This window comes from Phoca vitulina, unplaced genomic scaffold, assembly GCF_004348235.1.
Source record: "Phoca vitulina isolate PV1807 unplaced genomic scaffold, GSC_HSeal_1.0 scaffold3, whole genome shotgun sequence".
Classification (NCBI taxonomy): domain Eukaryota; kingdom Metazoa; phylum Chordata; class Mammalia; order Carnivora; family Phocidae; genus Phoca; species Phoca vitulina.
The window spans coordinates 75,852,272-75,866,799 of record NW_022589706.1 but is presented as its reverse complement, the minus strand read 5'-3'; the positions used below and the strand labels follow the sequence as shown (position 1 = coordinate 75,866,799).

General features: G+C 39.6%; 1 protein-coding gene across 1 annotated transcript in view; it reads right to left on the bottom strand.

The window, feature by feature from the left end:
- METAP1 (methionyl aminopeptidase 1) overlaps positions 1-14,528 on the bottom strand; it is a 64,955-nt gene that overhangs the window by 31,521 nt on the left and 18,906 nt on the right. Inside the window, exon 2 of the mRNA XM_032400881.1 lies at positions 956-1,007. Within this exon, the coding sequence (XP_032256772.1) occupies positions 956-1,007 (52 nt within the window). The remainder of the gene's footprint in view (positions 1-955; positions 1,008-14,528) is intronic.

The following is a 14,528-nucleotide window of genomic DNA, read 5'->3' as shown; positions in this document are numbered from 1 at the left end:
CAAATGGTGGTTAAACTGACCTCAATGAGATTTTAAGACAGATATATATGAAATAATCTATGTTTATTAAACCAGCAAATTCCTAAAAAATATACAATTAGATGAATAAAAAAACAAAGATCAGTAGGTTGAAACAGAAACTTTTTACCAAGAACCATGAGCTGTCTGCCAAGCCTTCATCCATCAGAATGGCCATGTTTTAAGACCAGAAAGCCCTTGTCAGTTTTCAGGTAACTGCAACGAATTGTCTTAAGTCCTTAAGGCAGCCTACTAATGAAATGAATTTACAGGATGAGTGAGTGGCCAAAGCAGGAAAAGTCATGTGAATTGGTGATAGATCCATGTGGCTGACAGCAATAGCTAAGAGTTTCACTTTGTGGTGTCTCAGAAAGTAACTTTAAAACATCCAGCTGCAAATAATAATATTAAAACACCGCAAACAATGAATCATGGAACACTACATCAAAAACTAATGATGTAATGCATGGTGATTAACATAACATAACAAAATAAAATAAAATAAAAATAATAATAGTAATATTAAAACACCAAAAAAACAAAGTAATAAAATTTTGAAAACGAAACAAAAACAAGAGAGGAAGCCAGACAGCTCACGTGCCCCCGCCGACAACACGAGAACACTTCTAGCAAAGGAAAGTGGGTGCCAGGAAATTAGGACATTCTCAGTTACTACTCAAGAAAGACCCATCTATGCCAACAATCATCTCATGTTTTTATGTCACATACAAGATTAACAAAGAAACTGCTCAGCCACATTTTATTTCCATGATTACAAACCACAAAGAGTAAAAAATTTTAAAACGTGCTAATTCTAGCTCTTGGGATTACACTTTCAGAAATTCAAATACACATTTTCAGAACTGGAAGACTTCTAGTCTTCTGCATAAAAGCCATTTCTAAGACAAATGGTACACAGATATGTGATTTTACTTACTTGCTTTCTTATGCAGTAACTTGTGAGTTGCCCAACTTCCTTTAAAACATTCCTAAAAGAGCAAACATGAAAATTAGTGTCAGGCCTTCCTTCATCAGAGACATTTTAAAGAATACTGTATGTAAGAAATAAGACACTGGAAACTTTGTTTGCACAAGTCAAAATCTGTGACTTCACTACATTCAGTATTTGGGAAGGCTTAAGAAATGATGATACCTACTCAAAAATTCACTTCAAAAAGCAACCTAAACTTGAGAGTACTTCAAATAAGTAAGAAACATTAGCCTATATTATAAATAGTCGTCATATTTCAATTTTATGTCACCAAATTATTTTGAAGTATTTGAAAAGAACCATGACCCAATTAATCAATCATACACTAGGGGAAAAAAAAAACAAGGAAAATTTTGCAGATTTTTCCATTATTTATAGTAGTTTGATTCCTGGTTAGTTATTCCCTCTTTGTTTTCTCCATGCTGACAGCCCTACACGGTAAGCTCCGTGAGGGAAGGGGCTGTCAAGTTTACCCCCACATCTCCACAGCCAACCACAAGAGCTAGCACACAGTGGCGTTTCAGTGAGTACTTGCTGATTGATCAAAATGGATCAATGACCAGAAAGACTCAACTTTTCACTTAGGGAAAAAAGTTCACGTGACATATTTCAGATGCCAGTAGGAAGTACTATATCGGGAAAATGAACTCAAGTAATAAACTGAATTCAAATAATGAACGCAAGTAATAAATTCAAAAAATGAATTCAACCAGACATAGATCTTATTTATGCTTTCATTTTTATGGTATTTCCTTCAAAGAACTTAAAATTATTCAAACAAATCATTATCAATACTAATAAAATTCACAAACTCCTACAAATGTTTTGACTTTGCAAATATAAAAGAGTAAGTAATGGATAAGAAAAAAAGCTAAGAAAAAAACAGAAAGCACCCCTAGGACTATGGAGTCATCAAACCACATTACACCAGTGATGGTAAAGCTACTCTCCCCCAAGGTTTGTCCAAGGGCTCTGAGGGCTTAGTTTCCCCTCCTCCAGGGCCAGAATCTTCACGACTTCCCCCTGCCAACAGTTAGGTTAAGAAAACCCAGGGCACACCTATCACATCCTACTGCAATGTTAAACCTCAAGACTTCAAATATTTAAAAAGGTATCCACAACATTCAACACTTTTTCAATTGTGAAGCTAAAACTCAGCTCAGTCTTTTGGGGAGGATGGGTGATGTGGTTGGGAGAATAATGGCACCCCCAGGGATGGCCATGTCCTAATCCTCGGAACCTGTGAATGTGCTGGGTCACAACTAAGGTAAAGGGGAATTAAAGTTGCTAATCAGCCGACCTTAAGATGGGGAGATTATCTGTTTCATCCAGTTGAGCCGGATATAATCACAGGATCCTTAAAAAGTGGAAGAGAGAGGCAGGAGTCATCAGAAAAAGACAGAATGATGGAGGCAGGATAGAAGAGAAGTTACATTACTGGGACTGAAAATGGAGGAAGGGGCTGCGAGCCAAGACACTAGTCTCTAGAAACTACAATGGGCAAGTAATAGTTCCCAAAGCCTCCAGAAAGGATGCCAACCTGCCAACACCTGACTTCAGCCCTGAGACCTATGTCAGACTTCTGACCTAGTGAACTGTGAGAAAATAAATTTGTGTTTTCTTAAGCTACCAAGTTTGTGGTAATTTGGTATGGCAGCTATAGAAAACTAATACAGGAGGGAAAATCGTTATTCCTATCTGCTGTCAAATTGCAAAAACCACTCAAAACTGGCAAAAAGATCAGTTCTTCTCCACCCTGAAGTTATAGAAAACTGGTTTAAAAACACACACACACACACACACACAACCACAAATATTTATCTATGATTCTGCCATAAGAGGTATTGTAATTAATTGAAAAGTCCCAAGAACTGAAACGGGAATAAGTGATTTCTTCAGTACTATACCTATTCAGCCTAAGAAAAGAAGGGTAAAGTCAGTGTTAAACTATAATTTGAAGACAACCATAATAAATAAGTTACCATGTACTGAATATGTGCACTATACATCTGTATCTCATTTCATCCTCACAAAAACCCTGCAAGGCAGATGGCATTATCCCCATTTTACACATGACAAAACTGAAGCACAGACAGCTAAATAATTTGTCTGTCACATGACAGAATCACACCTGGCAGAATGAGAACTCAAATCCAGGATTACCTGACGAAGGTCATGTTTTCTCACTGCTTTAGTGTGTGGATGGGTAGGTGTAGGTGTGTGTGGAGAGTTTGTACTCAATTCAAAGCATCAATTTAGCACCAAACTCAGAACTAGAAAACATGTGTGCAATGAAGCTCTACCATTATAAGCTCTAAAATTTTATCTTTAAAGGGTGCCTGGGTGGCTCAGTCAGTTAAGCATCCAACTCTTGATTGCCGCTCAGGTCATGATCTCAGGGTCATGGGACTGACCCTCGCATCAGACTCCACACTGGGCGTGGAGTCTGCTTAAGGTTCTCTCTCTCCCAAGGGGAACCCTCCTACACTGTTGGTGGGAATGCAAGCTGGTGCAGCCACTCTGGAAAACAGTATGGAGGTTCCTCAAAAAGTTGAAAATAGAGCTACCACATGATCCAGCAATTGCACTACTGGGTATTTACCCCAAAGATACAAATGTAGTGATCCGAAGGTGTACGTGCACCCCGATGTTTATAGCAGCAATGTCCACAATAGCCAAACTGTGGAAAGAGCCAAGATGTCCATCGACAGATGAATGGATAAAGAAGATGTGGTATATGTATACAATGGAATATGATACAGCCATCAAAAGGAATGAAATCTTGCCATTTGCAACGACGTGGATGGAACTGGAGGGTGTTATGCTGAGCGAAATAAGTCAATCAGAGAAAGACATGTATCATATGACCTCACTGATATGAGGAATTCTTAATCTCAGGAAACAAACTGAGGATTGCTGGAGTGGGGGGGGTGGGAGGGATGGGGTGGCTGTGTGATAGACATTGGGGAGGGTACGTGCTATGGTGAGCGCTGTGAATTGTGCGAGACTGGTGAATCACAGATCTGTACCTCTGAAACAAATAATACAATATATGTTAAGAAAAAAAAAAAAGAAGATAGCAGGAGGGGAAGAATGAAGGGGGGGAATCAGAGGGGGAGATGAACCATGAGAGACGATGGACTCTGAAAAACAAACTGAGGGTTCTAGAGGGGAGGGTGTGGGGGATGGGTTAGCCCGGTGATGGGTATTAAAGAGGGCACGTACTGCATGGAGCACTGGGTGTTATATGCAAACAATGAATCATGGAACACTACACCTAAAACTAATGATGTAATGTATGGTGATTAACATAACAATAAAAAAATTTTTTTAAAGATTCTCTCTCTCCCTCTCTCTCTGCCTATCCCCCCACTTGTGCTCACTCTCTTGCTCTCAAAATAAATAAATAAATCTGAAAAAATAAATACAATTTTATTTTAAATCTAGGAAATGATAACTACTAACCATTTTCATGGATCCTCAATTGCCTCACCTATAAAGTGGGGCTGATATCTCCAGGCAAAGATAATATAGCAGATTAAAGGAGATCATGTATATAACTCACAAGAAAGTAGTTAACAAAGTGTCTAGCACATAGCAAGTATCAAAATATGGGAGTCCCTGACATCCCAGGGCTTATCACTATGCCTGGCATCGAACAGATTTTCTCAGTGTACGTTAGAGAATGAATGAAAATTAATGTGATCATATACACAAAGCCTTCTTCTGGTTGTAGATGGAAATGTAAACTGTTTCCATCACCTTCTAGGACCAACTGCAAGCCGTCTCCTCCACAGCCATTCTCCCCTCTCCCTGACACCTACAGAACCCTGCGATAGCAGAGTTGTAACGGACCTTGCGAAAAACATTCCCAGCCTCCTCGATGATACAAGTGGCCTCGTGACCTAGTCTGGCCAACATCTGAGCCCAGTTGTCAGGTGGGGCCTCTGGAAAGCTTCTTAGGAAACAGGCACCCATTTTCTCCTCTTTGCCCTTTCCCTGCTTCAAACCCACAGATGCTGGCTGAGATGAAACAGCAGTCTTGTGACCACAAAGCAATGAGTGCACCCAAAGGAGCCTGGGTCCCTGACGACTTCGTGGAGCTGCTGGTCCAGTCTCAAAATATCCACCTCCAGACTCCTCATCATTAAAAAACTCCACACCTTTAGTTTTGGAAGACGTATTGGTTAGAAATTGCATTGGATTATGAGAAAAACAAAAACTCGAAGAACAATCACTCACCTGTTTAGTAACAGACTAAAAGGCAGGGGGTGGAGGTGGGGGTGGGGGATGAAGGTGGCTATAACAACTACAGCAGGTTGAATAATGGTCACCCAAAGATACCAGGTTCTAATCCCTGGAACCTGTAAATGTCGCCTTATTTTGAAAAAGGGTATTTCTGCATCTGTCATTCAATTAAGGGTCTTGTGATAGGGAGATTATTCTGGAAGGCCCTAAATGCCATCATCATGAGTGTCCTTGTAACAGGGAGGCAGAGGGAGGCTCACGCAGAAAAGGAGGTAATGAGGCCAGAGGGTAGAGATTGGAGGCATGTGGTAGAGCCTCTGGAGGGAGCACCGCCCTGTCACCGCCTTGATTTAGGCTCCGTGAAACGGATTTGGGACTTCCGACGTCCGCAGCTGTGGCAGAATGCACGGCTGTTGTTTTGTGCCGCTCTGTTTGTGGTAACTGCTTACGGCAGCCACAGGAAGCTAACGCAGGACACAACAAGACACCAGGGCACACACCGAAAGAATGAATCCAATTAGGGCACTGAGGGTGAAGGACTCATTACAGTCTTCTTGAAGCTTTTTCTGCTTATGTGTACTTATTCATGGGGTCAACTCCCAATGACGCACAGTAGTTTTTAAGTGGGATCAGCAAAGGCATATGACTTATTTTAAGAAACTTAACTTCAGTCAGCAATTTCAACCTCTTCTCTTCCTCCCCTTTCCAAACTACTCATCATCATGGATAAGACCAGCAGAAGTGATAAGGCAGACTGGAGTTTCACTTGTTCTTCCTCCTTCCAGCCTACATGATAGCAGAGATGTTTACGGCAGTAGGGCTGTCAGCAAGGAAAAGTTCCAGGATGGGCAAGAAGGGAGTGGAGAGAGGCAGTCAGGGTGGGTCCTAGAACTCCAGTAAGAGTAAGCCAGGCCCAGAGGCAAAATCCCACCAGGGCTGCATGCTTGGTGTACCAGTGCTGTTCTTCAGTTCAAGGCCTTGACTCCAATGTTTCCTTAATACCAGGCAAACCATCTGCATACTAAGTATGCTTGGTACAATTTTCAATTCATTTTCAGTAGCACAGCTTAGAATAAATCAACTGAGCGTCTGCCCAATGAGAATGATGTATGGCTCAAGTGGCTTACACGTCTCCTAGGTACTGATACAGCCAATATTGCAGCACTGCGATAAATAGTCTTCCCTGAAAAAAATTAAGGACAGATTTTTGCCCTGTCACATACACCCTCTTCTCCAAAATCCAAAGGCACCCCACTCATTAGGTAAGCACCAGCACAGTTTGTACCCTCAACCTGGCTATTCCTTTTCCTGCCATCACTAAAATTAGGATATAAAAAGGCAGAAGACCATCAAAAAAAGAGAAGAAAATCTACCAAGAACAATAGAGAAGAGACTTCTGGACAGAGCAGGGTTATTAAAAGATGACTTTTAGATACTCGTCAGCTCCACTGGCCTAGGATTCCATCTTTTAAGTAACTATGGAAGAGATTACAAGAACTTGTAACAGTAGAAATGATTATCTCAAAGTTAATCTTCCCCCCTAAATAGGGCAAAACGACAAAAAGTTGAAAATAAAGAAATGGTATTATTGAAAAAAAGGATTTGAAACCTGTGAAGTCTGGGGCACCTAGCTGGCTCAGTCTTGATCTCAGGGTTCTAAGTTCGAGCCCCACATTGGGTGAAGAGATTACTTATTAAAAAAAAAAAAAAAAAAATCTTAGGAAAAAAAAAGAAACCAACAAGTCTAATATCTGAATAATAAAAGTTTCAGGAAGAAAAGGGAGAGGGGAGATCAAAGAAATAAATTAAAGTTTTCCATAACTGAAAGACAGGAGTTTCCAGACTGAAAAGACCTCCAAAGGATAAAACTCAACTCACCCAAGGCATACAATACAGAATTTCATAATACTGGGGTAAGAGAAGATCCAATAAGCTTCCAGGGAAAGGGGGGAGGGCAAAAATATGTAAAAGATCATGAATCCCATGGCAACAGACTTTTCAACAACACTGGAAGCTAAAAGAAAATGGAGCAATAATATAAAAATTCTGAGAAAACAATTTCCAAACTAGAATTCCAAACCCAGCCAAACTGAAAATCAAGTGTCAGGGTATAGCAAGATATTTTCAGAATCTCAAAAATTTACCCCCCGTGCAATCTTTCTCAGGAAGCTACTGGAGGAGATACTACATAAAACATGAGAATTAACCAAGAGAGAGGAAGATGTGACACAGACAAAAGAGAAGTAAAGGATGATGCTTGAAGAGGGATGTAAGGATGACTGCTCTGAAGCAAGCCCAGAAAGCAAGAAGTTCTGGTTGGAGGTGGTCAGTGTTCCCAGGTAAAACTGACTAAATACCAAATGTATTTAAAAGTATTGAGAGGAATTCTATGCAACTGTGGAAGAGTTTGGGAATGAATCAATAAATGACCAAAGGAAACTGTTAAAAGAATGGGAAATAGGGACACCTGGCTGGCTCAGTTGGCAGGGCATGTAATTCTTGATCTTGGGGTCATGAGTTTGAGCCCCATGCTGGGTGTAGAAATTACTTCAGAAAAAAAAAAGGAAAAGAAAAGAAAATGGGAAATAGGAAAGGGGTGAGGGGATTTGTAAGTTAGAAACATTTGACTAGGGGACACCTGGGTGGCTCAGTCACTTAAGCGTCTGCCTTCAGCTCAGGTCATGATCCCAGGGTTCTGGGACCGAGTCCCGCACTGGGCTCCCTGCTCAGTGGGGAGCCTGCTTCTCCCTCTCCCTGCCGCTCCCCCTGCTTGTGCGTGCTCTCTTTCTGACAAATAAACAAATAAAATCTTAAAAAAAAAAAAAAAAGAAACAAACATTTGACTAGGTATGTAAAATAATTTGAATAACCAACTAAAAAGTTACAAAAATTTATTTTAATTATGGACATTTTGCCTCCATGATGTTGAGACAGTAAACATAAACCCAATCAAGAAACATTTAAATTACTTTATTGTGAGTTAAGATTCTATATAAAATATATTTTTTAAAGATTTTATTTGAGAGACAGGATAGAGAGAGGGAGAGAGGGAGAGAGACAGCATGAGTGGGGGGAGGGGCAGAGGGACAAGTAGGCTCTCCACTCAGTGGGGAGCCGAAGCGGTACTTGAACCCAGGACCCTCAGATCATGACCTGAGCCAAAGTCAAATGCTTAACTGACTGAGCCACCCAGGCACCCCTCAATATAAAATATTTTAAAACATATATTATATATTTATATATCCACTACTAAAAAAAACCTTTAAAGAAGTTTAAAATATGAATTAGCATCTAAAAAAAATCAATAAGTAATTTTAAAAAGAAAATAAAATTTTAAAGCTAGAAGAAATTTACAATTTTACAGAAGATGAAATCAAGTAGTCTCCCACTCAACAGCACCTCTACTGTGTGGTCATATATGTTACATAAAAAATGATAGATTTTTAAAATGCTATTAGATAACATTTTTAAAATGAATTTTATGTGCTACAATGTTAATAATTTAAAATGCTTGCTCATTGCCATATACATCTTATATGACCAGATATTCAAATATAGTTTAAAATTGAAAATTATACTATATGTTAACTAACTAGAATTTAAATATAAACTTTAAAAAAATGGAAAAGTAAACATTTTCAGTGTTTAATGATACCATCTAGGTTGAGTATCCATTTCATTATATCAATTACTTTAGTGTGATACTTGACTTTTTTTTAGATCACTAAATCCTTTGAAACGCTTGGGAAAGCAATCATTCCCTGCCACAGAAAAAAAACACATCCATGCACATATAAACTTGTGCACACAATTCTACTAATTCTTTCATTCATACAGAGTGCACATTATGACCAAAGCACTTGCAAGGTGCTGGGCATTCAGCAGTGAACAATATATACCTGTTCTAGACAAATATTACATGGCTAATTACACGATTACATAGTTTAAGTCGTAAGGGCTAAAAAGAAAAATTACATAGTGCTATGAAAAGAGGTAGAGGACAAGAACTAAAGATATAGGCAGGGACTTGAAGGCAGAAAAATATTTGGGGATGGCTTGGGGTGGGTACCGATCACAGAGAAAAATCCCAGGGGCTTCACCTTCATTCTCTCTCATTGTGTCTTGGATGTTTCCATTTCCCTTCAAAGAGCGCCCATTTTGCTGCTCTAAAGATTGCTAAAGCCTCAGAATAACAGGATAAAATTATCCTCTAAAGTCTGTATTTCATTTATGAAGTATTCATGTCATTAAGCCTCCATATCCAGAGTAAAATGAATGAATGAATGAATGAATAGGCAGGGGTAAGATTAGGTTAAGAATTCTGTCTACTCTAGTACAACAGAAAGCCATTAAAGAGTTTTAAACCAAGGAACAAACCTGATAAAGACTTGAGCTCATGGCATCCCTGATCTTCATCTACAAACCCAAAATTAAAACTCCTTTTTCTAAATAATAATCTAAATAATGGTCTTGAAGAGCTGGGTTGTTTTTTTTGTTTGTTTGTTTGTTTTTTAGATTTTATTTATTCAAGAGAAAGAGAGAAAGAGAGGGATAAGATAAGCAGACTCCACGCTGAGCACCGAGCCCCATGTGGGGCTTGATCCCAGGACCCCGGGATCATGACCCGAACCAAAACCAAGAGCCAGACACTAAACCAACTGAGCCACCCAGGGGCCCCAAGAACTGGTTTTTAATACAGGCAGTCCTTGCTTTGTACAGTAGTGCAGAATCATAAAAATGATCATGCAAGCTGTAACTGTACAAAGCAATCTTCGTAATCAACAGGGGAAATTACAATTGTTCCATGACCTTTAAAATTTTTGATAAAACATTAAAAACTCCTTCACTGTCAGTTATAAATACACAGAGAACTGGGGGAGAAAGTAAAACTCAACATTTGTTTAGTACACTGTGCCACTGAGAATTAGAGTATCTTATTTCTTTATTTAAAAACTTACCACGACCAGTTTGAACATTTGCCTTCTTCCCATTATATAACTCATGAAACGAAGTGAGCATCTTTTTTATGCTTGGTAAACTGTCCTAGTCCTTTCTAGGTATGGAACAGCTTCCAAATTTTATCCTTTGCACTTTCAACACCTCTGAGAGTTCCATTAAAGTTTTTGTTGGTATCATTTCCCCTGCGACACTGCCATTCTTTTCATCACAACCATTTTCCTCATTTATGCCAACAAGTTGGCCTCACAGAGTTGCTCTGGCTGCACGTCTAGAGTTTCTAGAATGGTGAGCAATGTCAACATTCCCGTGGTCAGCTATTTCTTCTACAACCCCCTTTATATTGGATTTAGATTTTGCTTCCAGCATTATCATTTACCATTTCTTTGCTGCACTTTCATCTTCGTTGGCCAACTCCTTCTTTCAATTATCCATTTTTGTAAAATATCACAGAAGTCATCATTGTAAAACAAGAAGCAACACAACTATAGACTTTGCTGTCTGGATGAGAAACGAGTGAGAGATTCACAGTGGCCAATCACTGACAGGTTTTGAAAGAAGGGAGTGATTGGTCACTGATCAAGGTGCACACCTGTGATTTACACAGTGATCCTAGAACTGAAGAGCTAGCCGTGCAGTACATACTTCATGTAATTACTCCATGTTGCTGGGAGACTGGTTTCGCTTAACTAAACTATGGTAACTAAATTCATGCATATCAAAACTGCAAAATAAGATCTGCCTTTAGCGGGTACCTATCTAGCTCAGTCAGTAGAGCATGCAACTCTTGATCTCAGGGTCATGAGTTCAAGCCCCACGTTGGGCGTAGAGCTTACTTAAAAAAAAAAAAAAAGATCTGCCTTTATATAGTTGGTACTCTGATACAACCTATTTATAAAACTCTTCTAAATAGGTTATGTGAACAAAACACTTCTGCATCACCCAGCATCTTTTTTTACCCTCACAGAAGCTGACACACATTTCCTGAAGTTAAAAAAATCTATCCCAACTGATTCATTTAGAGAACACAGAAGTTTACATACCAATTTAAGTGTGGGGCAGGGGATACATACCAATTTAAACAAGAAAGGGAGGGGGAAGAAACCATTTCTTTGAAGAAGCATTTAAAATGTTACCAAAAATTTAGCATATTCACCTAATTTTTTAATATTAAAAAACAAAACAAAAAAATACTTTAAAAAAACATATTGTCTATGTATTACTAAGGATACTTCATAATTCCTAAAGGGTTTATAAGTAGGGACAACTCAAAACCCACAAGGTTTTCTAAAACATTCCTTTTCAAAAATGGCTAGTGGCTAAAAATCATTGACTCTGAAGTCAGACAGACTTGTATCCTAGCTTGGTCACTTATTAGCTGTACGACACTTAGTATCTCTCAAGTTCTGCTTTCCTCAACTGTTATGTGGGGAAAACAACTGTGTAAAATGTGTGGCCAGTAAGCGCTCAATTCTAACTATCATCAATTTTATTATTTTTTGAAGCAATTTAAATTTTAAACTTGAAAAGATGATGCACCTAAATATCTATCTTTAACATGTGTCAACCCTGGCCCAAAGTCTCAGCTTATGAAAACTGATGGCAATGAGGCAGCTAGTCATTACTATGAGCTTTGTATCTAACTAGCATCGTTACTGCCCACAGAAGCTGCACAGTAGGGAAGGGCATGTAACCTAAAGTCCGAATCTGCTCCCACCACACAGACCATCAGAGAGAACAAAGCCTCCTGGCTCACGGTGTCCGAGTACAACCAGGGACCAATCTCCGGCAGAATACTAAGCTATGCAGACACAATGGCAACCCTTAGAAAGCCAGGCCTTTTTTTAAATATATATAAAAAATAAAACATAGGGGCGCCTGGGTGGCTCAGTCATTAAGCGTCTGCCTTCGGCTCAGGTCATGATCCTGGGGTCCTGGGATCGAGCCCTGCATCGGGCTCCCTGCTCAGCGGGAAGCCTGCTTCTCCCTCTCTCACTCCCCCCTGCTTGTGTTCCCTCTCTCGCTGTGTCTCTCTCTGTCAAATAAATAAAATAAAATTTAAAAAAAAATAAAATAAAAAATAAAAAAATAGAACATTGATCAGTGACACCAGTAGCCATACTGCAAAGGAGACAAAAATCACAGATTTAGTCCCACTATAAAACCTGAACAGAATGCATGGAGCAGTTATTTGAGGACTCTGGAAAGCAAACAGTAGCAGGCAGATTAGGGAAGACCAAACTCTGACGTTCCACTGAGGTGGTGATGAGTTCACCGTCCCACCCGACCCCGCACATCTTCAGGGGCACCAGAGAAGTGACCACCTGGCACAAACACATAGTGCTCCCGGAGAAATGCTCTACTTCTGGCTCAAGCAACAGAAGAGGGAATTCCCAGTGCTCAAGAGCACAGATACCACTTTCTCCTCTCTATTCTACCCTCTCACACTCCAGACCCCAAGAGATCCCGAGGTGGCCACCTACAATATGAGCCTGTAGGAGCCAAAATTCTGAGGAAGAGGCATTTTCCTTCTCTGATCAGTGAAGCTGTAGTCCACAGAAGGTGGGACCAAAACCCCACTTTCTGCTCTCTGCCCTCCTGCCATTTGGCCCCAGACACAGGCACAGTCATGAAGTGTGCAGCAAAGCAGGTATCTAAACCACAGCTTTCTGGCCAGAGAACCGAAAAAGAGAATTCCCGAGAAACCAGAAAATACCAGGAAGGAGCTCCAGAAAGGGACCCCGTAGAGTTGTTCATAACACAATACACAGATGCTTGTGAGAACAGAACTAATCCAAAATCCATCATCCAGGTCTCAGAGCAAGCACTGGGTCAGAAAGCAGGTTAGAACTTGCAGCCTGAATCTAACCCAGATTAGGAGCCTGCTAAAACAAAAATATCAACATTCTCCATAGGATTTTCTTTTTTAAGATTTTTTTTTAATTTATTTCTTTGAGAGAGAGACCACGTGCGCAAAGCACAAGCGGGAGAGGGGCAGAGGGAGACAGAAACTTCCCACTGAGCAGGGAGCCCTATGCAGAGCTCAATCCCAGGACCCTAGTGATGATCATAAACTGAGCCGAAAGCAAATGCTTAACCAACTGAGCCACCCAGGTGCCCCTCTCCATAGGATTTAAACAAGACTCAGGATCTCATAATATTCAAAATCTCTAGGATACAATCTAAAATTATTTGACATATAAAGAACCATAAAAATTTCAACTCACAAGGGAAGTGAGTCAACAGACACCAATACTAAGATGACATGAATGTTGCCTTTAACTGACAAAGACTTAGAAGCAGGTATTATTAAAATGCTCCAACAAGCGAGGACATTCTTAATACTAGTGGAAAATGAGAAAATCTTTGCAATGAAAAACAGAAATAAAAGAAAAACCACACAGAAATTTTAAAACTGAAAAATACAGTACCCAAAATAAAAAACTAACTGGGTGAACCCAAGAGCATAATGGAGATGACAGAGGAAAGATCCAGTGAACTAAAAGATCAAAAGAAATTATCCCATTTGAACATGGAAAAGATTTATTTTTAATGAACAGAGCCTCAGGGACCAATGTGAGAATAACGAATTACTGAGAGTAAAGAGGGAAATTACATAATGATAAAAAAAATAACAAAACTAAGATGATATTTCACAGTCTAAATTGTACATGTCTAACAACAGAGCTTCAAAATACATGAAGCAAAAAGTGACAAAAGTGAAAGAAGAGAAAAATCCACAATACAGTTGGAAACAAAAATTAACATCCATTCATAATAAAAACTCCCAATAAATTAGAAGAGCATTTCTTCAACTTGATAAAGATCATCTACCGGGGCGCCTGGGTGGCTCAGTGGGTTAAGTGTCTGCCTTCGGCTCAGGTCATGATACCAGGGTCCTGGGATTGAGCCCCACATCGCATCGGGCTCTCTGCTCAGCGGGGAGTCTGCTTCTCCCTCTGCCTCTGTCTCTCCCCCTCCCACTCGTGTTCTCTCACTCTCTCTGCTCTCTTTCTCCCAAATAAATAAATGAAAAATCTTTAAAAAAAAAAAATCATCTACCAGAAGTCTACAGATGTCATATTTAATTGTGAAAGACACAACACTTTCTCCCTAAGGTCAGGAACCAAACAAGGATGTCCACCCCCAACATTCCTAATTCAACATCACACTGGAAGTCTTAGAATTCAACAAGGCAAGAAAAATAAATATAAAAGACATACAGACAGGAAAAAAAGAAATAAAACTGTCCCCATTCAAAGATGACATAAGTATCTATATAAAAATACAAAGGAAAAAACTCCCAGAACTAAAA